This window comes from Terrapene carolina, unplaced genomic scaffold, assembly GCF_002925995.2.
Source record: "Terrapene carolina triunguis isolate 2854851 unplaced genomic scaffold, T_m_triunguis-2.0 Scaffold210, whole genome shotgun sequence".
Classification (NCBI taxonomy): Eukaryota; Metazoa; Chordata; order Testudines; family Emydidae; genus Terrapene; species Terrapene triunguis.
In genome coordinates this window covers 51,081,304-51,108,310 of record NW_020664561.1, presented here as the reverse complement: position 1 = coordinate 51,108,310, position 27,007 = coordinate 51,081,304, and the positions used below count along the sequence as shown (strand labels likewise).

Below are 27,007 nucleotides of genomic sequence, written 5' to 3'. Positions count from 1 at the left end.
CAGCCCTCGGCTAAAGCATGCCTACTGTGGATGAAGACTCCGCTGAACATATGCAAACTGCAATTTTTATTCAAAGGCTTATAATTTGGGTAGAGTTTCACTGGGAAAATGTGGCCAGAATTTTTTTAAAATGGTCAAAACAATATATTTTCCTCTAGCTTTGTTCTCAGAAATGGCTGAACAATTTTGGCTGAAATTAAAAATCAGCCTGAGGTAGACACTTGGCATGGAAAATTTCAGCACAAATAGTTAAAGTCTGGCAAAGTTACAAGCAACTGATAACAGGGTCTTACAATGGAAACTACCAGGCAACTTTAATAATATATAACAAAAATAAGAAGTAATTCTGGGAATTGTCACCATTGACTCACCAAAGCAGAAACATACAAATATAATCTGATTATATGGGGAGTTATTATTATGAATTAGTAATATATTCATGCAATGTGGTTAGTTAAAAACAGTATTACTGAGTCAGTGGTTAAAGTTCCTACAATTGCAATTTTCTTATGTTATTTAGAATATGATACAAATAAATATAAATTAAGCTCTTCCTTTAAAAAGAAGAAACTGCACACCAGAAGTATTATAGAAGACTATCAGGGGAAATTGCCCTGAGTTCCTATTGTACCGAGAAAACATCAAGATTTTTCTGGTATGTGGTTGACCTGATTGACCTCTTGAAGCAAGTAAGAGCAACTAATATTCTGTGAGACCATTAGATTTCCAAGAGCTTCTCTCAGCAATTCAAGTCACTCAATTCCATTATTATCTGGTGTTAATCTACTGCATTTAATAACAACAGTTTAAACCTGAGATTAGTTTACATTAAGATATTAGCACTGCTTATAAAGAAGGCCTGTTAAAGGAACAGACCAGATTATAGTAATCTTGTGTTTCTCTAACAAACATACGGTACATCAGTGCTTCTCAAAGCCAGTCCGCTGCTTGTGCAGGGAAAGCCCCTGGCGGTCCGGGCCGGTTTGTTTATCTGCCGCATCCGCAGGTTTGGCCGATCGCGGCTCCCACTGGCCGCGGTTCACTGCTCCAGGCTAATGGGGGCTCCGGGAAGGGCGGCCAGCACATCCCTCATCCCTCGGTCCGCTTCCCTGAACAAGCAGCGGCCCAACTTTGAGAAGCACTGTGGTACATAACACTAAAGTTAATCTCTGAAAAGCCAAGTTCTTTTTGTTCATTACAGACAATCATTTCCCTGAATAACATACATTCCCTTTCCCTCACACTTCTCCAATCAGAAAAGCAACTGTGACGTGGTACAGGTTTATTCACGATTAGAATTCCTTAAACTTCAAAGAGTCAAACTGTCAAAGGGGCCTTATCCTGGCCTGCATTTGCATTACCAGTGTGTGCACGATATCTTTTCTCCATGCAGGGGAAGTGTCCTGTGTGTGTAGATTTTTCTTGGAACAACGGAGGTTTGTACACCATCATGTGCATGTGACAATTTATGAAGCATAGGTGCAAATATTCAGATAAGTACTGAAATATGCAACATCGCACACAAATTAAATCCAATTTTTTGCCCGAAATCTCAAGATGAATCCAAAAGATTGTGTTTTTTATTTTAGTAAAATGACAAGTTAAAGAGGGGATGTTGATATATAAAAGTATGTTCTTAGAGACGTGCCTAGTGGAGCTAACAGGGACCCAACTATTAGTGCCCTTGCCCTTGGAAAATGCCAGAATGCCCAAACATTCTGGAAAAATTTATTCCTCAAGATAAAACTTGTTCTCTAGATTGTAATGAAGGTTCTTCATTTTCAGTTTTTGTTTTAAGATTTCCCAGGAATTTATCAGGGTTTATTACAAATATTTAAAAGCAGATACAAATCAGTACAAAAATTAACTTTGCAGTTTTCTGGGGAAATATCACTCCCTGCCCCCCCCCGTTTTTGTTTTTATGCAACTTTCCAAAAAACCCTTATGTTCTGAAATGCAGTTGGATACAGTTTTTTGTTGTTGTTTTCAACCCATTTTAACAGGAAAAGGCATTAACTAACTTTAATTTGCTTTGAAGGATGATTACCAGTTTTACATGATAGCACAATAGTTATGTGTATGTGGTAGGCATGAGACTGACAACAACACGGACACCAGCGCTTGGGTCATTCCAGTACTTTTGACTCAGCTGGAGGCTCAGTAACCTGGTTACCAAGCTGCCCTCTCTTCTTCTGGAGGGAGGAGCCAGGTCTGAGGAGTTCCAGAGCTTCCAAAATTCAAATTATATGTAAAAACAAAATAATGACTTTTGTAACACCGAGGAACTTTTCTGCAAAAGTCGGTAAAAACTGAAATTGAAGGGCCTCACTTACAATGTACAGGATGTTGAATAGTAACTGTATTGGGGTACAAGAGGGGAAACAATTAACATGAAAACACCAGGGAAGAAAGATGAATGGGGTCTGTACTAGAATTTCTACCAGATCCAAAGGGGACGAAAACCTTCCCTAGGCTGCAAAGTGATGGTGAATCTGCTCTCCAGCTGTATGCACTCTCCTCTGAGGAGGAGAGGAATGGTTGGTGTATCTATGGAGTCACAGGTCCACTAGCCCCCATGTGCTGTGGCTCAGGAATTACCAATAAAGTACAACCTGATGATGTGCAGATCCCTTTCACAGAGTTCTGAATTTTCCTTGTGCTCTCTCCCATCCCACCATGGAATTGCACCAGTTCCCCTTCGAGCTGAGAGCGGGTGTTCAAACGCACTGGCATGACTTTGCTCCCACTAAAGTTGATGGGAATCCAATGGGAGCCAAGCTAAGCCAATGCTGAACGATTTTGAACCTTCCCCTTCCCCCACTGCCCGTGTGGGGGAGACACAGAATTTGGCCCTTAACTTTTCAGTGCCTCAGTTTCTCAGTGTATACAACAGGAATAACAACAGTATTTTCCTACCTCACAAGAATATTTTGTGAAGCTACATTCATTAATAGTTGCACTCTGAACACCTCAGATGGAAAGTGCTACAGAAATACAGAATATTACGATGTGACCATGGCGCTCAGCTGTTTGCACTGTGAATTTTTAGTTAGTCCTGTCACTTACAGCTTTGTGGTTTGGGGTTGTTTTAAGGTTATGTAGAAAATGCACACATTCTGGAGACCTTTTCAGCCTTTCCTGTTGTTAATCTGTCAACTTTGCTGTGAAAGGTTTTTTGCTTTTTTTAAACTGAGTTCAGCTCTAAATGTTACACTAGCCACACAATTCTTGAAAAAACACACACACTGGAATCTTGAAATAATCCATCTTTCAGTTGTCCCAACATACCTCATGCGATAATGGAGCCGGAGTGCTGTCTTGTCATCTATTTTGAAGGCATGGTTTGGTGCATACCAGAGTTTTCTACCCTCCTCAAATAGTGCAAAGAGATTGTGGCACAATGGAGATACAGCTGTTAAAAAGAAAAAATAAATTAATGAACTCACAAACTGAAAGCTGAACTGCACTTTCAACAGCTCCCAGGAGAGGGAGTGTACTACTAAAACTGTTCAAAATTCTGTGATTTATTTCTTCGGTTTGTTTTGCTAAAACCAAAAACATCCCTTTTCCTTGAGTGGAAGGGCAGGAAAGCAAGTGATGTCACTGTCCCATCTGAGTTTACTAATCCATCACAGGGTTTTCCAACAAAACACTCCAGTTGACTTGTTTCTATGTTGTTTGTTTTTAATGAAGACAACTTCCCTTTAAAATACAACAAAAACAGGTTACAGTGACTTCATCCCTGTGAAGACATCTACTTTCTCTGTTTTGGGTTTCCTTGTCAATAAAAGAAGAGAGCACTATCTGGCAGCATGTACATCACAAGGGCCCTGTACCTCAGGAAAGCATCTCTATTTAGGACAACACTGAAGCATGTGCTTAAGTGTTTCCTGAATTTGGGCCAACTCCTGAGCTTCTCACTCAGTTTTTACTGAATCCATTCTCAAATAAATGTTTTCTTAATTCCAAAAATATTGAGGAAAATAAATGCTGACTATTCCAACTGTACAGTTATACAATGTGGGGCAGGATACTCGCTGCTCTCTCATGTAATCCAGCAGCACTGGAGGCATATTGATGGTATATCACCATAAGAAAGTCATTTACAACAGAGACTAGCTTCAGAGGCTTACTGAAAATCTAGCATTTCACAAAATGGTAGGCTGACAGCAGCAACAAGGAATTAAAACAAACAGGACTTTTGGACCTATAAATCAGGTGTCTCTTATGGGTCTAGCATCAAAGAAGGTGGAAGAAGGTTCCCTTAGGTTAGTCTCTAAGGTGCCACAAGTACTCCTGTTCTTCTTGCTCCCTCAATCACACTTTGAAGATTTTGCAACTCTAACTAGATGTGGTTAGAAATTAGACACCAGAAGTTACTGGCAATGGACAGTGTGTGTGTTAGAATAAATACAGAGCGGCATTTGACAGCTTTTAAACTATTAACATAAATAATAAATGGATTTAAGTATCTGCTGTAATTTATCATAAATGGTTTTCATTAGCAGCCAACTTGAATATATATTTGATGAAGTTTAACCAGGAGATTTCCCCTACCCCCATCCTGAAGAAAGGGTAGAGTAACTAGGTGAAACAGATGAGGAGAGCACTGGATGTCTCAACCCCAAAAGGGAGGTGGTGGGGGGGGGGGGGAACCCAACCTTTTTTTTTATTTTGAAGCTTCAAGGAAACTGTGAACAGACATAGTCATAAATAAGAGCCTGATTAAATGGCCTGAATCTCCCCTCAAATCAAAGTATGTTGAAATAACTCAGCTGAAGACAGTGGAGTGTAAAACTGTTGTAAGCAAAAAGATAATTGGGCCCTAGTTACATAGGTCCCATTTCATCAAAGCACTTTAACACGGGCTTAAATTTCATTGACTTCAATGGCTTACTCATCTGTTTCAGTATTTTGCTGAACTGAGACCATAGTGGAAGACACTGATACACTTTTTGTTGTAAATTTCTATATAACTTGAATTGTGCTTAATTCTAATCTCACTTTACAGTACACTAGTGTATTACTAGTATTGTACATACCAGTGACCATACACATGGAAGTGAGAGACGAGGGTGGGGAAAAACAGGTAACAATATGAGATAAGTATCAGGGAGAGAGGGGAATGGTTATTTTGCCAGTTAGCCCAACTGCCATCTTGTGAATCTATGTGCTTTGGTATTGCAGAAAGGGTTTCTTAACAGGTTTGCCAACTGGTATGTTACAGTGAAAATAGCCTTGTTTAACTGTGTAATAGGATACCTCTTGAAAGACAGCCTAATCCTGCTCACGTTAAAGTCAATGATAAATGGAAGTGTCAGTGTTGGAGTGGAGGGTCATGGCTTTTTGCCATCCCTCTAGGATCCTTGGATTCTAGGTAAAGAACCGACAGCTCTTCTGCAGAGGAAAGTCTCATTCTCCCTTCTCCCCATGAAAGAATCAAAAAAGAATTCCACAAGAGGTCCCTTAAAGTTTTCTAGCCCTGACCCTACCCCGTGAGTATTTTTGCATGACCAGAGAGGGATGAATTTATTTATAATACATTTTGTCTTAGTAGTAGCTGAATACTGCAATACTCACAGCACTTCTGGGCAGCTTCAATGCACAGGTTTTCTGCTGTATACTCGCCACTGGTGTACCGAATGGGAGGCTTCTCTTGCAAATAGAATAATATTTCCAATCCTTGCTCTTGAGCTTCTGTGGTCACTTCGCTTTTTTTTGAGTTTCTCAGTTTTGCACAGAAAGCCATGGCTTTGCAATCTTCTTTTACATTTAGATACTGCATTCAGAGAGGAAACAAATTCACAGAGAAAACGTGATGACAAGTTTGATATTTCACTCAAAGCTGAAGCCACATTCAGGTCTCAGGCTGGGGTGCTAAGATCGAGGTTTTTGTTCAGGCCCAACAAGTGAAAATTATTTCAGTATCTCTTCACTTAAGTAGGCTTCTGAATATAATTATGGTTTCTCAACCTTTTCAGTTTGGTGATCCCTAATTAAAATATAAGTAATAGTAAAATAATGTATCAATGGCAACAATGCTCCTGCCCCACACATACCCCTACATTGAAGTTTTGGCCACCACAAAGTTATTCTGGAAATTTTATTTTCTTTGCTTTAGAATTATAATAAAAATTTCAGTGTCTTGCAACACCCCCATTCCCAATTATCTTTAGTAACACCATCCTGGGATCACAACCTACTGGCTAAAAAATAATATAGATTAATTTTTAGATGCCTTAAAGAAATTGACTAACTTGCTTTTTCAGCTGAATATGTTAAAAGCAACTAAAGCAACTAAATGTTTGTAACACACTTTTCTTCCTTTTCTTAAACTTGATGTGCCATACCAAAAGGGGCACTGCTTTTTCCACCCCTCAAAATGTAACATTAGCACTAGACAGTTTTAATGCAATGTCCTTAAGATTGGAATGTGCTACATATGCAAACTTGACAAAATCAGGAATAGCACCTTGCATTATGAACACTGTTTGGAAGGAAACAGCAATAGTAGAGTTAGACTAGCAAAGAACCCAGGTTTTATTGTGGGAGGAGTCCTAAATGAATGCTTCTACTGAAGTCTAATTCCATTACAAATGAAAGCCAAAAAATATAGCCTCCATAAGTATTTCATAAAAAAAACACACACCTGCATTTATCTGAATGTCTGGTCTTCCAAAACAGGAGAATGGATTTTCTTCAAACTTTCCAGAAGCAATTCAACCCTGTCTGGGAACAAGAAGAAATGTCAACTCAAAAGGGAGCTGTTTTGAGAAGTTTTATAAGCCAAATAATATATGGACATTCAACCAACTGCATTGAACGGGAATCTTTCCATTGACTTCAATGTGCTTTGGGATATGCAAAGAAGCCAATAATTATTTCTGCACAGATAGAATTTAAATGCAAGGATTTTAATAGGGCAACTCACCTAATGATAAAGGCTCCCTTTACGATAAGAGTCCCTCATAACCGGGGCTTACTCTATTTTAATATGTTTGTGAAGCCATAAAATTAAAAATCCTGACAAGCGCATATATAATGAATCATAAAAATTGTACCGCCGCTTTAAAATGTGAAAGGAAAATAAAAAGTCTATCCTGGCTTCTTGTAAATCTTATAATAAGTCAGAACTATTGCTTTTCAACTCACTGCTCTTTTGCTACACTTAACTCATAACTCTTGTTTCCAATTATAGTAACAATTCCAGGAATACCAAAGAACAGTAAGTGCTGTTTCATTTACAATAAACTTCTGGGGACAATCTATGTCTGCTCAATAACTTGGCATTTATTACATAGTCTTCTTGATATTATTGCGTTCAGTACCAAAATTCATTTTTTTTAAAATACGTCTTGAAAGAAAAATGGCATAAAATCATTTAAAATCCGCACTCTGCATTTCAAGCGTCTTTCGTACGTCTTCATTAAGAATATTTACTGTCATTGCTATAACAATTGTGTTATGTACACCAATACAATGAAAGAATGAAAACACTTTGGGGGTACATTTCAGATTAACTAAATGCTTCCCCACCACATGAAAGGTAAAGATGCCAGCCCTAACAGACAGTGCTGGATCACTGGGGGTAGGGCTGGAGGACCAATGCTTTCTTCAGCCAACAGCACACGCCTTTTAAGAGTAGCTGCTACTGGCAATCATAGTCCTAGGACTGGCTAGTAGCCAGCCCAGTAATGATGACTCTATATGCTGGTAGTGGCAGCCCTTTTCTACTCTACCTCCTGCTGCCTTACAGCCAGGGGAGTGGGGCTCATCGGGGGGGAGGGAGATTCTGAGTGCAGGGAGGTGAGGTGAGGCGGGAGGGTCTGGGTATGAGGAGGTCTGAATGCACGGGGGTTGGGCGGATGGGGGAGCAGCTCCCTATATAGGGATCCCTCCCCCTGCAGCTGAGGAGCAATGGGTGTAGGAAGCAGGGGTAGGGGACGAGTTTGCAGAGCTTCCTTCAGCCAGGGGAGAAATCTGGGGATGGGTCTGACCAGGCCCCATATACTGTGCAAGGGAAGAGGAAGTCCTGTCCTCCCCAGCCCAGCCGGGACTAGTAGCTGAGCCTGGCGCAAGGTAGGATCCACCAGCTAGGTCTTCCCCAGTCCCGCCTCCTGTCCCACAAGGATTTACTGCTCTGCCGGCTGCCCTGGGCTCCTGAAACATACTGTTGGAGAGGGTCGCATGACTGCTCTTGTGGCTTCTCTTTGCTTCCCCATCAGAAAGTCATTCTTCTGCGGGGAAGCAAAGAAATCTCCAGGGGACATAAATTCTGTGCATGCCCAGTGGCGCAGAATTCCCCCAGGAGTAGAATACTGTCATAGACTAGGACCTCACTGTGCTAGGTGCTGTGCAAAAAAAAAAAAAGACAGCTCCTGCCCCAAAGAGCTTACAATCTAAGTGTGGGTTACAATAATAATTGTGTACACACATGTGCATATATATTGTGTGCCTGAAACTTTCAGATTCTAGATCTAATTCTTTTTGACCAAGGAAACGACATAAACAGATCTGGGACCCATAGCAAGTTTATTATGATGCACTTGTCATCTCCAGACTGGCCTACTGCTGAGGTGGACCCTGAAAGTTTCCTCAGAAGCTGCAACTAGTGCAGCATGCAGAGGCCCACCATCTAAATAGTGCAGACTAAAAAGAAATCACGCACACAGTGTCAGTCAAACTCTAAGTCTACTCCAAAGTCCTCCTCTCAACCTTTAAAACTATGGCCTAGCTATCTTAATGATTGCCTCACTCTGCTCCCCACAACATCTGCTATGCCTAGTGACTATAATGCTACCAGACATTTGTGATGTTCAGTCATAGGGTATTTCCAATGACAAGTCAGCAGTTAACAGAACAATCATGATTATGGAGACAGGCTGACAAACTGGCAGCTGCTAAAGATAGTCTCAAAGATGAAATGGGGCATGCCCACCACAAACAGTGATTTTGCCTGGAGATCCGGGTGTGCTTGTAATGAACCGAGGACCCCCTACTGCTGTGTTGTTGTTTTTTAATTAGACCCATTGTTTGGAGCCATTCCTCAATCCATGAGCTCCACTTGCTTCACTTTTCATAGCCTGAACCAGAACTGGGCTTAAGCCAGCCAAAGTTCAGCTCAAGGTCCAACCTCTTAGGCTGTTTTGGTCCAGTGGGTAGATTAATCTCATTATAAATAACAGAAGCCAGCCACAACATGTAGATGTAAATTTCCCGAACAGTTTTTTGTTCTGGAAATTTTCTGTTTTTTAAATATTACCCTCTTGAAGGCTTCACAATTTTATATTAAGATTTCTTCTATGGTATTCCTACAATCTGTTTAAAATATTTATCAAAGTCTGAAATAAAACCTGCCATATTAATAACCTAAAGCCAAGGAACCACTCAAAAGTAATATTTGAGCAACAACAACAAGTCATAACCCTTGCTACCAAGCAGCACATGAAGGAGTGTGTATCGGCATGGTGGTAAGCCTTGGGATTTTTGCAAAATGGGACCCTAGCGTTAAAAAAAATCTAGCCTTTCAAGCGGACCCGCTGGAAAACTCCAAGAAACATTCCATTTAGAATCAAATCTGGCTATGTCAAATTTTTCTGGACTTCTGATTCCTAACTTATTACTACAAATACTTGTATGAAAATTGCAACAGAGAGTCCTGACATGCATCCGACGAAGTGGGCATTCACCCACGAAAGCTTATGCTCCAATACATCTGTTAGTCTTAAAGGTGCCACAGGACTCTCTGTTGCTTTTTACAGATCCAGACTAACACGGCTACTCCTCTGATACTTGTATGAAAATTGTTTCTCAAGAGTTCATTGGCTCGTGCTGGCTATTTCGTCCCTATCTGAAAAATCGTATTTCCTTCTGTGGCTTCATAATCATTTTCACACACCAGCTCTTTGTCAAGTCACAAATAGTAGATAATGGGCTATATTCTACTCTGATACAGTTACATATGTCTAAACCATATGTGAATGGATTCCACAGGAGTAAAAGAGGAGAATCTGACCACTTCACTACAGGTGTGGAATAAGAATGAGAAACAGAAGTATTCTGAAAAACGGAAGTCATGTCTTTGTGCAGCAACACAGTATGAGAAAAAGAAATACAGAAAACATAACTATTTATGTAATTTTTTTAGCAGAATTTTGTTTGAGAATTTTTCATGAAAGGTGACAGTAGAACTGGTCAGAAAATGGGTTTTCCTGCCAAAAGTTTAACCTCTTTGTTAAAAAAAATTCTTTTTTGACAAAAAGTCAAATTTTTCCATGGAAAGACAATACTTGTGAAAAACTATTTAATCAAAAATTGAAGTTTCCTTCGAAAAGCACTTTTGATGGAAAATTTTCCACAAGTCCTATAACCTAGTCACTCAGTTCCAGCCTAATTTATAGCCACACATTATATTTTGGGTTATCTTCAAGAATTTTAATGACAATATTCTTACTACATGAATTCTATGAAATTTAAATATGTTTTAAATTCTTATGGAATTTACTATTTTCTGCTACTATGCTGCTTGCTCCTTAATTAGAAATAGCAAGAAGCATAGAATTCCTCCAAAAAAGGTTAATCTAAATATTTACCCATTACTCTGTTTAAAAAAAACAAACTTAAGTTGGTCTACATGAGCAGGTTGCACCAGTTTAACCACATCTGTTTAGTTCACTGATGCAACTTTTCTCATACAGACAAGGCCCTAGTGAAATTATGACATCCAAGAGATGGGAAGTAGAGGAACAAAAGAAAGGGATTCTAAATGCCAAACTGTTTAAAACTTCTTCGTTTGTGGTTTCTGAACTTTATAGGAGTTTTGCTCTAGTAAGGTCCGGAGGGTCTTTACTTGACTCTAATACTTAATGAACACAATCTATTGGTTAAAGATTTAACCCTTCCACATCTTCAATTGAGTTGTGAGATCTCCCACCAAGAAGTCCATCAGCAAAACCAGGGAAGACCAGACTTGACATTCCTTATATTTCTAAGACAAAAAACAAGAATACCCACCCCACTACCTACTGGTTTTTGTTTTTGTTTTTTAAAAAGTCTTTCAAGCCTTCTATATAAAAAAAAGGCATAACACCAATGTTTTTAAAATTCTTTGCTGATCTCTCCTTGAACCGGAAACAAGAAGCCAATGGATTTATTAGAAGAAATGGAGTTGGAAATGAATGGAAAGCTTAGGCCTTGCCTACGTTCCAGACTTCTGTTGGCATAGCTGTGTTGATCAGGAGTGTGAGGTGATGTGATCCCTGACCGATACAGCTGTCCCAGCAGAAGCCCCTAGTGTAGGTTCAGTTATACCAGTAAAATTGCACTTTACGGGTATGGCTTGTTTTGCTTGGGGGATGATGGAATATGCTATACTTACAAAAGCACAGTTCTGTTAGCATAAATTGCATCCACACTAGGAGTTCTGCCATTATCATATACTGGTATTCCTAGTCCAGTAAAGAGCTCCTATTTTAGACATGGTCTTAGACAGATATCTCCTGTGTGGGGGGGGGGGGGGGGGAAAGGCAAACATTTGGGGGCTGACCCTATAGTCCTTACTAGGGCAAAACTCCCATAAAGTTCAAAAAGTCTTTCCCCTAATTAAGGAAATGCAGATCAGGTGCCTAACTGGGAAACTAGAAGGATTTGGGGAGAGATTTTGATATGTTGAAAGTCAATGGGACCTGTTCCCTAACTTTCTTAAGCACTACTGAAATTCCCAGTTTATGGCTCAAACGTGAGTATGGAAGTTAGACCATCTAGATCAGGGGTTCTCGCAACAAATTTTTTGGTGGCCTCAGAGTGTGGCCACCAACTCTTGCTGGTGGCCGCACTTACACTTTTTCTTAAAATTATTAACTTTATGAAAAATAAATAAAGTAATAAGCAAATATATACATCCAAATCATTGTAATATATTTATGTAAGGTTTAGGTTTTTTTTTTTTTTTTGCAGATTCAATAATAAAAAATCATGCACAGTTATCTCTATTTTTTTACTGGACCTAACAGAATAGAAACACAAATAAGGTGCTTTGCACGTTCTTGTCTTTTTCATTATTGTTTCTTTTGCTTTTTTGGTAAAAGTGGTTGTTTGTATAACTATTCTGAAGTAAATTTAAAAAGGCTTTTACATAATAGAAATCCAAATAATAATGAAAAACATATTTGGGTGGCTTGGGTCTGGAGTGCGGTGGGGTAGGGGTGTGGGAAGGGGAGGGGAGGCATGGCTACGGCTGGCCCGGGGCTCTTCCAAGCAGGTGGGGGGGCTTGGGGCTCCAGCCAACCCGGGGTCCCTCCAGTCGCGGGGGCGCTCAGGGCTTCTCCGGGCTTGTGGCTTCAGTGCAGGGGGGCTTGGGGCTCCGGCTGCGGGGGGGGAGCGCACGCAGAAGGGGTGGAGTTGGGGGCTAGCCTCCCCAAAGAGGGGCTCCACCCACTGCCCATGTGCCCACTGCTCACCTCCTCAGTCCCCCGCCTGCCACTCGCCTCCTGTGTCCCTCCTCACTCCCCCCACCCGCCGCTCGCCTCCTCACTCCCCCGCTTGCAGCCATACCCCCCTGCCTGCCTTGTCACCCTGCTGCTGGCTCACTGCTCGCCTCCTCACTCCTCTGCTAGGGTGCTCCCCGCCACTTGCCTCCTCACTCCCCCATCTGCCCGCCTCTCGCCTCCTCACTCCCCCGTTCACAGACAGACCCCTCTCCACCCTGCTGCTGGCTCGTGGCTCGCCTCCTTACTCCTCCACCAGGGCCCCCCTGCCACTCGCTTCCTCATCCCCCTGCCTGCTGCTCGCCTCACCGCTCGCCTCCTCACACACTCCCCTGGTATTCTATTATTGTTTAACAGCACGATTAATTTTTTTAATCGCTTGACAGCCCCTACTTTTATTGGTCCAACTTTTGTTGGTATAAGAGACAAGCTTTCAAGACAGAGACAGAGCTGTTCTTCAGGTCAGGGATATTTGATTATCATAGAAAATATACATTGGATTCAGAGTTTGTGAACCATGCTATGAATTTGTGGACTAACGCATAACAAGGTGGGCAAAGAAGCTAATTTTTAGCACAACTTCCCCATAGTAATTACAGTGCTAGGCACTGTACATTCAAAGCAGGTCAAGGAGTTCTACTTATTACACTCTACCTTCTTCTCAGTTTTTTAAAAACAATCTAATATAGAACTCATTACAATCAACTGCTATAGGGAAGCTCACTATAGTCCCAAACTAATACAATGCAACTCAATGGACTTTCACATCACTAAGTGGATTCCACTGTACTAATCCTCTGGGCTATATATGAATATACCCAAAACAGTCTAAGACCACAAAGACCTTAACTAAACAAGGGACATTCTTTTTAAAACAAAAACCGATGGTATTCAGAGCATATCCACATCTAAGAGTCCATAGATTTGTCCAACTAGGCCCCAAGCCCTTGAGGTTACAGAAAAGAGAAAAGCATTAGTTCAGGGTCTCTCTCCTCCAGACTGTCCAACTCCTTTTCTGACCCTTAGCAGGGCACTGTGTCACGGTTCAAGCCTCCATGTCTCAAGCTCATTATTAGCTTTGCTGGCCTGCCAGGTACAGTAATTGAATAATTTGAAATCTCCTGCTGTTTGACTCAGCCATGGAACAATTCACATTTGTATGTAGGGGAGTGGGAGGGATGTTTCTTTCCAATAACATTCCCAAAACAGCATTAAAAGTATATTAATGCTGCAAAGTCACAGCATTCCAAAGGTTAGGAAATGGCTGCAGTAAGGCTGCCTGTGCAACCTTAATTCAGCCCTCTTCTGTGTATGCCTTATGATACAGTCTTTAATTACATAATTACATTGTATTTTCCCCCAGGACCCCTGCCTCATTTAGTGCCCAGGATGGACTGTGCTCTTTGAATGAGCGGCTATTCAATAGTCTGTTTTATATTCATTGTTCAATATACCCTCATGCCTTATTTCCTGCATAGTATTCAAACCCTGCTCTGAATACAAAATCATAATTTCCTCTGGGCCTTTCTATGGCACTCACTCGGAGAAACGGCTGACCCGTGTTTGCTGAAATTTTCTAAAACAAATCAGCCTGAGGCAGATATCCTGGAAAATTTCAGCCCAGATTGTTTAAGTGTGGCAAAGTTCTAAGCAACTGAAAACCAGATTTTATAATGAGATATGTCTGGCAGCCTTAACTACAGGCAATACTACCTGCACTGCTTATGAGCAAATAGACATATTTCCAGTTTTAACAACCTAATCCTGCAGAAAGGATTTGCTCATATGGAGTCTTAGTTCAGTGGGACCCCATGCTGGCATGATGACCTGCACTGACTGACTGGGGCCATATTCAATATTATATGGGCTCAGTTTCCTTGAGTGAATTGAGTGATGTCCATTTCCTATCCCTTTCCAGCTTGATTTCAATAGCTTCTTTGAACCTAGTTAGATGTCATCTTTTTATGAAGATCTTTTCTTAGCCTACTTGGACATCCAAGTAAAGTTCACTTTTTTATTTTTTTTAATCTGTAACTAGCATTCTTCTCACAAACACACCCCTCTACCTCACACTAGGCATATTTTCTGTCTTTCCTAGCTGAAATTCTCTAGATGCTAATTAGGCTTCCATTGCCTTGGCTGGTGAGGTCAGGGTAGTTACCAGCAATTTTTCATAACCTGTTTCTAGGACATTAAATTTAAAGAGACCATATCTGAATCCTCCTTCCTTATCCACACTTTCCAATCTATCAGTCATTTCAAATGACATAATACAATTCCTGGGCAGATACTATCCAATTCATCATATTCTCATAAAGTGTTCAGTCAATACTGAGCACTTTCCCATGTTTAGGCAGTTTAAGAGAACCACTATGACATAACTGAAACCTGCACTTTAGTTCTAGTCTCCTTAGATGCACATAAGCATAAATACACCTCTACCTCGATATAATGCTATCCTCGGGAGCCAAAAAATCTTACTGCGTTATAGGTGAAACCGCGTTATATTGAACTGGCTTTGATCCACCGGAGTGCGCAGCCCCGTCCCCCCTGGAGCACTGCTTTACCGCGTTCTATCCGAATTCGTGTTATATCGGGTCGCGTTATATCGAGGTAGAGGTGTATTTAAATACCAAGATGATAGACACCATAGAAATACCATAGATATCTGTACACTTGTATACTCATCACGAAGCCAATGCACCAAACACTAGCCTATAGCCTTAAGGGCAAGGGGACCGGGGCACAGCCTTTTTAAATTATCAGACCTAGCTGGAGAGAAAACAGGTGTGATCCCTGTTAAGGGCTGAGCCAGCTCAGTGGGAGATATGCAGGAGGGAGGCTGGTTCTTGTGATTAGTCCTGGAGCAGAGAGAGGTACAGAGTGAAGGTCCTCTGGGCCTAGGGTGACCAGACAGCAAGTGTGAAAAATCAGGACAGGGGTAGGGGATAATAGGAGCCTCTATAAGAAAAAGACCCAAAAATTGGGACTGTCCCTATAAAATCGGGACAAGAGGTCACCCTATCTGGGCCCCTGCCTTTGTGTAGATCAGGGGGATAGCTTTGTTTTGTGTTACTTTGTGTGGGGTTTTTGTATGAACTGTGCCCCGAGGGAAGGGCTTGACAGAAACCTGGGCATAGCATCATGTCAGTGGAAAGAATTAAACCCAGCTTTTCACAAGTCAAACATTTTAAACAGAGTTTACTGTACATGCTGGATGCTAATAAGACTGAAAGGGGATTCCTGGCTGAAAAGCTTTTCAGGGACAAAACTAAGACGTTTTCAGCTTGCATGGAATGGAGTGTATGGTTGATTTGACCTTAACTCTTCCTTCCTTTATTTTCTCTGCCCTTCCCCTCAGCCTAGGTCACCTTTCTCTTCCTACTCTTCTCCTTTCTCACTGTGTTTTTTCACCTCTCACATGAGTTATGGAACGACAGTGGCAATGAGCCATGTCACTTTCCCAGCAATGAAGCAGCTCTTTAGGAAACCCAGCCTCTTCCCAGTGGCAGTGCTGATTTAAGGGGCTTCCTCAAGTTTGGTTCAGAAGCGGGGAAGGTGATAGCAGTATAAGTGTTCATCTCAACAATAGAGATAATCAAGAAGTAGGGAAATTATTCATTATGGTACTGTAGCGGGGCAGTCACCCTGCTTCTTAGAGAAAAGGGCTAGGCTGATTGGGGAAGCAGCCACAGCTGGGGGCACGCCCCAATCAGGCCACACCTGGCCCTGTTATAAGGGCTCAGGGAGGTGCTGGGTCAGTCACTCTCTAGCTGTGGAGAGAGAAGGACCTAGCTGCTGGGGAGAAAAGGGTACCTGGAACAGAGCAGGGGAACTCCAGCCTGGCAACTCCCCAGGCTGAGGCCTTGGTAAAGGTACTGGGGCTGGGAAGTGCAGCCCAGAGATAGGCAGAGGCAGCTGGTCCAACCTCCTTGCCAATGATGAGTGGCCATGACAGACTGCAGTTTACCCCAGTGAGTGGGGCTAGATGACGACTGGCAGTAGTCACTAAGGCAAAGTGGGTGAGAGGGTTGGGGGTTTCCCTGGGAGGGGAGATCCAGAGCATGGGGGTACTGCTGGGGCAGAACCCTGAGGTAAAGGGGTCCGGGAGGAACATGGGAGGCCAGCGGCAGGTGAGTCACCGGCCACCCGGAGGCGCTCTGAGTGCTAGAGAGCTAATTCCCAAGACAACCAGCAGGAGGTGCCACGCCAGTGAGCCTTTACTTCGCTCCAGACACACACATCAAAATCCATGCTTTATTGGACAGTTATCCAAGAAAGGCCCCTGTAGGAACATTAGCTAAAGTATGGTATAGTATCTGTAAAAGAAGTGGAGAACTGGAGGGGGTAGGTGGGAATTAGAGATTGCTATGGAAACAGATCTATTAAAATCTATTCCCAAACTCCAGAAAAGAACACTACAGGACATGACTGGTTTCCTTTCTGTGTGATTGGGATATTAAAAGGTTGACTTTGGGACTAATCCAATTACCATTAAACTTAACAAAAAAGACTGCCACTGACTTCTATGGGAGTTGTAGTAGCCTCTTAATATTTAAAGTCTGAAGTGTTTAGACTCTCTGAAACTGCAGGTTGAAATACCAGCAGCATTGGCTCACACTTTTTCCCTTCTGAAGTAGATAACATTGCATGAAATTCATTGTATGGTGCACGTACCTGCCAACTGTTGCAATTTGCCAGAGCTATGGAAAAGTTTCAGAGTCTCCTTCTCCTCCAGGAAACAACTAGTATTCAAGCTACTTAGTTTCCTACAAAGTAGCCAGAGCTCTGGGGATTGTGTTATAGCAGTCAGACTCGGTGGGCTGGAGGACTCAAGAAGCAAGAACAACCAGTGCTTATGTCCCTAACCCTATCCCTCCTGGGAACCTGAATGCCTAGCGTGAACACCCTCTTCTCCTCCAAGACAGTTCCTCAAAACACACCTGTTCAGGGATGCCAATTAGCCTTAGCCCACCCACCTCTACCCTACATTGGATTAGGGACCCAATTTTATGAGTTCCCAGGGGCTTCTGTGTAGATTATTTAGGTTAATCTTTCTAGCTACCCAATGGGACTCAGTGCTCAGTATAGAAGATACCATCAGAGATGCTTAGTTTTGCAGTTCTCAAACGGTGGATTTGTCTCTCCAGAGATAACATGCTTGTTAACAGCAAAAATGGTTTTAAATAAATAAATAATATATAGAGGTGAGAAATAACAGACCTCAACCCTATTGTCCCTCTGCAAATTTGTGTACACAGAGTCAATATCTTTCCTCTCTCTAAAAGTGCAAAGTTTCAAAAAGTTCCATGAATAGAAGGTTGTTGGGGGCGGAATAGATCTGGACAAGGAGAAGAAGTCCAGAGATAAATGTGAGAAGGGAGGGACAGGCAATAGAAACAAAAGTGAAACTGTTTGAGCAGCATATTCCAGAAGTCTTGAGGTCTTTCTGAGTGTAGCCTTCATTGATTTGAGATCTACCATACCATTCTCTCGCTAGAAGGGAAAACCTATAATGGCAGCAGGCCATAAAAGAGACCCAGTTTGGGAAGAAGAACTACTCAAGAAATACTTTTGCTAATGATGTTTTAAAGAAAGTCAGACCAGTGAACTGGTGGAAGTCACTTAAGCACTTGGATTCAGAGATTGTTGAAGTGATAATCTCACTTTTCATAGCAGTAGCTTCTTCTGCTGGTATAGAAGGAATATTTTCTTCCTTTGGACTAATTCATTCCAAATTGAGAAATCGTTTGAGACCTGAATAAAGTAGGAAAGCTTGTTTTTCTTTTCCAGATTATGAAAGAAGAGAGGAAAATGAAGGTGAAGACAACTGAGTTAGCTGCAGAAGCCAATATTTTAAGTTTTTCATGTTCACCTGGCTGACACATTCGATTTCATTTTTGTTTTTTAAATATTTCATTTAACTATTTTAGTTAAAAACAATTTTAACAAAAACAAACCAGATTTTAAAAAACTTGAATGTTTAACTAAATTCAAAAAATCATATGCTTGTTTTGTTAAAATATTATATGCTTGCTGTTGAAGTCAAAAATCCAGAATACTTAATGTTGTTGTCGTTTTAGTTAAATAAAACAATTTAAATGTCTGTCTGGTGATGTTCTCCTCCTAATACAGCATGGCAAGAAAATCCTCCAAATATTAATGATTAATCTGTTGAATTGGAGATAGTTCCCAATGACTTCATAAATATCTGGTTCAGTTACCTTTGGTAAATGAAATAACCAAACAATCATTCATTTTCTGATATAGCTGTAAAACTAATCTGAAAAGTTTTCAAAATAAACCACTTTAAAAATAGTGTGTACCTTCTAAAAATGAAACCTACATCTATCTCTGAGTTGTGAAGAATATGTATTAAGGTTATAACAACCAACAAGAATGCAAACCATGATTAGTCAGGAAGACTTGATTTAGTGATTTAAATCATGTTGATTTAAATCAAATCCACCCTGCTCTGTAGTGATTTTGATTCCAGGTAAATAATGGTTGGTTTTGTTTTCTTTTGTTTGGGGAGGGAGGCACAGTTCTAACTCACTTCCCAAACAATGGGAAGGTCAGAGAGTCAGTTTTTGGATTAGATATATTTCTGTTTTCAACTAATTAGTTTCATTTGCGGAGAGTCTAATGAATCCTTACATTATCTGCCTTAACTAGAAAAAGGGGGCAAAGAAAATTTAAACCCAAATGAGTTCAGTCACTTTAATAAAGGTGTGACACATAGGAGCGCTGGCAACATATTACCATCCCCAGTCATGTGACATGGGTTAGGGTTAAAAAAATTAATAACCCTGTCACATAGTTCCAGGCTATTGATACATCTTCCCTTGTTTAAAATAATCAAATGCAAGTAAAACATATCAAAAACCACCATAATTCAGCCAATTAAATAAAACACAAATAAAGATATCTAGGATGGAGGTCAAGATAGACAACCTGAACCAGGCTAACAGATGAGAGGATTATTCTGCCTCTTATTGGCCATCGGTAACTACCATCTCTGAACCTCGGTGGCTTTCTGATCATCTGGCTGACTTGTTCACTAACCACCCTTTTGCTATGGCCTGTATGTCTACTGAGATGAATCCACCATCTGGAGCCTGTTTGCAGCTCCACAAGTTTTTCATTTTTATTCATTAAGGGCTAGTCTACACTGGCAACGCTAAAGCTCTGCTGTGGCTCTCCCAGCGCTCTTTAAAAAAAAAAAAAAAAAAAACCACACACACCTCCACGAGGGGCATGGCTTCCAGCGCTGGTGCACTGTCTACACTGGCGCTTTACAGCGCTGAAACTTGCTGCACTCAGGGGAGTGTTTTTTCGCACCCCTGAGCGAGAAAGTTGCAGCTCTGTAAATTGCCAGTGTAGACAAGCCATTAGACAGGCATCTAATCCTTCTGTCAATGTACAAAAACTATCAGTAACATTCTGGATGTCTTCTAGAAACAGAAAGTCGGTGTTCTTGTTTTTGTTTAGATATCTTCTCTTCCTCCTGTAGGACTTACTCTCAGGGAGGTTATGAAGTATGACTGATGTAGATGCATAGCTGTTACCTTGGCAAGTCGCTAGCCTGCTAACCACTTTGTTTGAAATCTAATACACTCTCCTCCTGTTTGTAACAGGAGAACTCCTCAGCATTCTTCTTGTATTATTGCTTCTATTCTCATTTCCTGGCATATAGTAGCATTTCTTTTGTCAGGATTAATAGTCTTTGGCTTAAAAAGCTTGTTAGATACTGGCATTCCTTGTGTTTATAACTCTCTGAACTGATAATCCCAATAAATACTGTGAAGTATCTTGAGATAGTCTAACAATACTAAGTATGGATTCCTTGACTCCATCAAGTTCTCTATTAGTTGTAATCATTTTTCTATTATTCCTTTTGACAGTACACACTAAGGGCTTGATGCGGTGTGCTTGAATTGATATATTCAAGATAATTAGTGACATAGGCCACTTGTGAATTATGAACCATCATCTACTATTGTTTCATATGGAATCCCATGTCAAAAGAACTAAGATTTACGTGTTGTTCTATTGTTACTCAATGTACTGAGCAAATAAAGCTCATTTTAAAAAAAAAGTAATTGTCCACTAATAAAATGTAATCTTCAAAGAGATTTGTGCCAACCTTGAACCAAAGAGTACCAGGAGTCACATTTAGTTTCAGTGGTACTTTTGCATTCTACTTCCTGTATTTACAGCAGATTTCACACTTCACTTCACTTTTGATAGCAACGCTCAAGTCTGGACAAAGAAAAACCGCTTCGGCTTGGTTCTTATACTTCTCAATACCCAGATGGGCACCAGACTGTGGTCAGCATTTCTGACTTGAGATTCTATACAAAGGAAATTGTCATACCCCACTCCATCATCATATACAACAGACATCTCAGACATCCCAAAGCATTTTTATGCCTGGTAGTGCCAACGCTTTTTCTGTTAGCCATTCATATTTAATTACTCTGATATTTTTGTAAGGTTGGAACATCTTGTGTTTTTCCATTTCAGCTTGTACATTGTTTTGGAAATGCACATCATTTGAGTCATATGTACTGTACTTCAAACTTATTGTCTGGTGCTCTTGAAAGCATGTCCACTATGAGAAGCTCTTTATGGAACCTGTGTTTCACATTCAACTAGTACTTTTGCAACTTCATGATAATTTCCTGAATTCTAGAACCCTGCTTTCCACCTGGCTTCTGTAATTTTACTTCCACAGGTGTACAGTCTGTTTCTACTTCTCAATTTCTGCCCATAAATATATTCATGAAGCTGCTTTCAACCAAAACCAACTGTCAACACTTGTGTTTCAATCTGAACACAGTTCTGTTTTCAGTCCCTCTGGAAGCGTACACCACTAGACATTTAACACAGGAGTGCTGGTAAGAGATGGCTCTCTCTCACCTGGTTCCTGTCACATCGCACCAGTCAGAGCTACACAAGGTTGTGCCCTTGGCAGAGTTCAGTATCCACGGATTCCTCTAGCTGCTCTTAGTCAGATCTTGGTTTATCCAAACTAACCCACTCCTGTCTAGTTAAAGCCCCAATAGTCTTTTCCCAGCAAGGATGATTCCCGGGATATTTCTGTGTACACACAGGGAGCCAGCCCCTGTTCTCAGTAAGGTCAAAGACAAAAGACTTAGTGACGTCAACAATGGCAGAACTGGGCCCAATTTATCCAATCACAGCCAAGGATCTTCTGGCCCCAACATATAGCTCAAGCAGCTGGGCTGTATGCTGGGGAATTCTGTGTGACGCTATGTACCTTGGGGGAGCACCCTATAACCTCCATATTCCTCATTTATATATTATTGTGATCTTATATATAAAGCCTGAAGGTATCAGGGAAAAAGTTATGATCTGCTGAAAGTCATTTCTCTATCCATACATGTACATCATTAATGCATATGAAGTTATGAGAATTGTGTTGTATGGTTGTCACTAAAACATGCTGTAAGTTGGGGAATCAGCCAGATACTAGCTCCCCAGAGGCAACAGCTAGGAAAGTAACCAACACCCAGGTGGGGTATGTCCAGCAAGGGAGCTACAATGCAATGACTCACCTGCATGAGGCCACACCAGGGGAATTGCTCAACCTTGCCTGGAGACTCAGCAATACACCCAGAAATGCCTGGACTTGTGTTTTCCAAGCACCTGGACTGAGGGTATAAAACCGAACACACGGGGCCCATGCGGGGCCTTTCTCCTTCACCCAACAACAGTGCAAGCAACAAAGAAAGACAAGACTCCAACAGAGGAGACTGGCCCAGGTTTAAAGGACAAACCTGTATATTAAGGACTACAATATCCAGTGGGGTGAGAAAAACTGCTTAATTTAGATGTTACCCAGTTTAATAGGGTTGAGAGTTTAGACTCCGTGCTTATATTTTATTTTATTTTGGTAACTAACTCTGACTTTTTGCCTATCACTTAAAAACTGTCTTTTGTAGTCAATAAATTTGTTTTACTGTTTATATTTACCAGTGAGTTTGCCTGAAGTGTGTGGTAAATCTGCTCAGGTTTTGCAAAAGCTGGTGTATGTCCACTATCCATTGATGAAGTGGTGAACCAATTAATAAATTTGCACTGCTCGTCTTGAGCAGTGTAAGACAGTATATTCCTGGGGTACAGTGCTGGGAGCTGGCGGGGGATTCAGCTGGTGCCTTTCTCTGTGTGATTCATTAGTGCCTCTGGGAGCATTCATGCAATATAGCTGGGTGTGGGTCTCCACAGGTGGTTGTACTGAGTGATAGCAGCACCTGCAGGGGTTTGCTGCTGGTCACTAGCAAGGCATTGTGAGAGAGAGCCCACGCTGGAGAGAGTTCAGGGGGCACAGCGGTCCCACAGTCCCAGGCTGCACCCCGGGGATCCTGTCACATTCTCAAGCAGCTGGAGGAAGGAGTCCTGACTCCTCATCACCAGCAGAGCCTTCTTTGCAGCCAACCCTCCAGCCCACAGCATGTATGTCCTTTGTAGGATAAATATAAAATTGGAAGATTAAAGTTAATTTAAGTTTGGTTAAAGAAATGTGTGTTGTAAAGAAAGGCCCTAAAAGTAATGAGTTATAAGGCCAGAAGGAACGAAGTAGGCAGGATGTCTGATAACATGAAATTTCTAAAAAAAAATTTAAAAAAGCTTCTGACTGACAGGGGTGACTGCAGATGTTTTTCAGTAAGACACTCTGTTTTAGAAAGAGCCAACATGGACCTTCCCACTCCACATACAAGCAAGAAGGAGAGGAAAAGAGAAAAAAGGCCTTGGGGAGAAAGGAGGTTGTAAATCTTTTATCTGGATTGAGACTGGAAATAGCAGTGAACTGTCTCAAATTGGTGTTTAGATGAAGTCAGTAAGTGGCAATGACATCACTTGTTGTTAAAGGGTATAAAATGGTAAACTCTTAAAGGGTTCATTGCTAATATGTGTCTGACTGAGTTGGAGTTGACTAATGAGGGCCTAAGCACCCTGGGTTTTGCCCATTTGTAAGCATCTTGATCAAATGCTTATAAATGTTTTGTTACTGTTTGAAGGTAGGCTTTTTAGGCACGTTTAGAGCAATTGTATAAATACCAGATGGCCTTTGGATTTAATAAAGGAATTTATGCTTAGATTAGTATCAAGGTAATACCTTGCATAAATAATAATAATTCCAACTTTCTGGGGACCAGGGCAGGACAAATGACACTAAATTTCAGTAGTTCTAAACCCCCAGGATGAAGGGGCAGCGACCTATCCTCTGGGCCTATGTAGAATTCTCTCCTAAAGAGAAATTGAGTAACATATGGGGAACAGAGGTAGGTACTTTGTGTGACGTTGTGCAGTCTATATGGTTTTATAAAAATATGATAATTAGTGAATATAATGTAACTGGGATATGCTTCATGCAAAAGGTCTCTTGTAAGGTATCATTACAAAGCTTATAATCTACTGAGTGTGATCATCCTATTTGTATACATGTACCACTCTTGTATCTGAAACTAGGAATATGAAATATAACTCTGAGGGCCTACTGTAATTATGCAAAGTGTGGGTCATTAATGGTGGTTTGGAATCGTGATGACTCCCATTAACCAGGACCATTGTCTGCAAGTGGCTGTGTTTTACTTGTGAGTTTTCCTGTATATGTGTGTGCTGGCAAGTGGGTAATGAAGTCTTCCAGTGACATGTGATCATGTCACCTGAACTGGAATCCATCTTTAACCTGGTGCTTTTCCAGTGAGGTGGGGTGGAAACCCAGAGGGACAAAGGGTTCCCGCCTTATGCAAAAGATATATAAAGGGGTGGAACAGAACAAAGGAGAGAGAGAGAGGAGCCATCATGAAGAACCCCTAGCTACCACCTGAGCTGGAACAAGACCTGTGCCAGGGGAAAGAATTGTGCCCAGGCCTGGGAGGTGTCCAGTTTGAGAAAAAAACTTACTGAAGCATCTCTAAGGGTGAGATTATCTGTATTCAGTTTGATTAGACATAGATTTGCGCATTTTATTTTATTTTGCTTGGTGACTTACTTTGTTCTGTCTGTTACTACTTGGAACCACTTAAATCCTACTTTCTGTATTTAATAAAAATCACTTTTTACTCATTAACTCAGAGCATGTATTAATACCTGGGGGAGCAAACAACTGTACATATCTCTCTATCAGTGTTATAGAGGGCGAACAATTTGAGTTTACCCTGTACAAGCTTTATACAGGGTAAAACGGATTTATTTGGGTTTAGACCCCATTGTGAGTTTGGCATCTGTGTCCTAACGACAAGCACACTTCTGTGAGCTGTTTTCCGGTAAACCTGCAGCTTTGGGGCAAGTAATTCAGACCCTGGGTCTGTGTTGGAGCAGACGGGAGTGTCTGGCTCAGCAAGACAGTGTGCTGGAGTCCTGAGCTGGCAGGGAAAACAGGGATAGAAATAGTTTTGGCACATCAGGTGGCAGCTTTCAGGGGGGTTTCTGTGATCCAACCCGTCACACTTTGGATACCACTGTAAAAGAATTCTTGGCAGAGAATGGCATTGGTCCGCTGAATGCCATGAATAAATTCCTGGTAGAGTACAACAAACATCTGTTGAATGCCTTAAATGGATAAATTATTGGCAGAGCATGGCAGAGGTCAGTTGAATGCCACTGAAATTTTAAAGACTAAGACCCTTGTGCCACCATGGAGAGAACAGTAATTGTAGCCAAAGAATGAGTGCAAAAAACCATAAAGCTCAGAGCCATGAAGAGACACCGGCTGATAAACGTGTCACTTTGAGAGATAAGTAAGTGATTTAAGGAAAGAAAGTTAGACGTTAAAAGGAGGTTTTGCACAAATTAACACTGCAGAGTTCGAAGAGAATTAAACTGTCGGAGGTTGTGGAAACTTTAAAGAGTGAAAGTATTAAAGAAGATAATGTTTGGTTTGATGATAAAACCCAATTTGGAAATACAACTTGGTACATTACATTCAATGAAACCCCAAGTATTAAAACAAATCATGAAAAAGGGAGGTTAGGAGGTCACAAAATTATTATCAATCTAAAACAGAAGGCTTAATTTTAGGTTGAAATATTGAGTATTCAAACTGGTCTGGGCTCTGACAACCTTCCAACCTCATTTAAACTTTCTGTATTCTATTGTATACACAAAATAACAGGAACATACAGTACCACTCCTAAAATTTCACAGGCCACCAGGCAGTTCTCTTCAGAAAGCATCTTCTTGTCCCCTTTCCCCAGCTGCTAACTAGGGATGCAAATATTGGTTTAAAAAGTTAACTGCTTAAACAATTAAAATTGTTTAACCGGTTAACCAAGGAAGCAAGTGGTCGGGAGAGAGGAGCCCGGCACAGCGGGGCGTGGGGTCCAGCTGCCCAGCTAGGCCAGGCGTGGCTGAGGTCCCGCCGGCGCAGATGGGGCTGGGCTTCCACTGGCATGGCTGGGGCTGCTCCGGCCTGGTCGGAGCTGGGGTCCCTCCCGCCGGTCCGATGTGGAGCTGCCGGGGTTAACGGTTAACTTTGGTTTACTGGTAAGCCTAACGCTTACCAGTTAACCGGTTAACCTTTTACATCCCTACTGGTAACATGGTGCAGTTGGGCCTCCCTCTAGGAATATCGTTTTCCTATAATTCTTGCATATGTTGTGTGATATTTAGGCTTTCTAGATGTAGAAACCCTATAGTTGTTCTCTTAAATCATACTGCTAAACATGTGATTCAGTAAAATAAGGGAAATCCCTTCCTGTGCAATAACTTTGGTTCACTTCAGTTTACAGGAAGCAGCAGTCACATTCAGGGAATTTCTGTACAGTCAAGTTTATAAAATACATCTGAACTTAAAAAGTTATTACTAAATTTATTAAATTCCTGATGAAACCCACATAAGGTATATAATATAATCAAGACATTATCTTGTCTTTTTCATGACCAATTCAAAATAATCTAAAATCAGTTACACACTGTTAGTTCATATAAAAGCTCTTATGTAAGTGGAAATAAAACTACTGTTCAAATTACAGGCTGTGATAAATGAAGCGGGGGAGGGGTAGCTCCCTTTTATGGACAGCCAGCCAGCCAGTTAGCTATAAAATTCCTCTTAGTAGCTGCTCTCTACTTGCTTTACCTGTAAAGGGTTAACAAGCCCACAGGTAAAAGAAAGGGAGTGGGCACCTGACCAAAAGAGCCAATGGGAGGGCTAGAACTTTATAAAATTGGGGGGAAAACTTCCCTTTGTCTGTTTTTTGTTCTCCGGAGAGTGAAGATACAGAGCAGCAATGCTGTAAGCAGCTTTAAGCCAGGTATGATCATAAATCATCAGCTCATACCTAGAACTACTTATCTGGAACCCCCAAATGTGTAAGTAGATCAGGAATGTTTAAAAAGACACAGTTAGGGTTATTTCTATTTATTTCTTACGGCTAATGGCCTCCTCTGTGCTAACCCCAGATGCTTTTATTTGCTTGTAACCTTTAAGATGAACCCCCAAGAAAAATTGCTCTTTTAAAATCTAGCAAAAACCTAAGTTCCAGATGTATTCT

General features: G+C 41.1%; 1 protein-coding gene across 3 annotated transcripts in view; it reads right to left on the bottom strand.

Moving 5' to 3' along the window:
• LOC113407185 (tyrosine-protein kinase JAK1-like) overlaps positions 1-27,007 on the bottom strand; it is an 87,018-nt gene that overhangs the window by 29,802 nt on the left and 30,209 nt on the right. Inside the window, exons 2-4 of one of the 3 annotated variants that reach the window (XM_026655315.1) lie at positions 6,650-6,729; positions 5,581-5,779; positions 3,289-3,412 (exon numbers count right to left, since the gene is read on the bottom strand). In XM_026655315.1, the coding sequence (XP_026511100.1) occupies positions 3,289-3,412; positions 5,581-5,779; positions 6,650-6,655 (329 nt within the window). In that variant the 5' untranslated portion in view covers positions 6,656-6,729. Of the gene's footprint in view, positions 1-3,288; positions 3,413-5,580; positions 5,786-6,649; positions 6,730-27,007 lie in introns of those variants that run through there. The other 2 variants (XM_026655316.1, XM_026655317.1) reach the window with 2 other exon arrangements.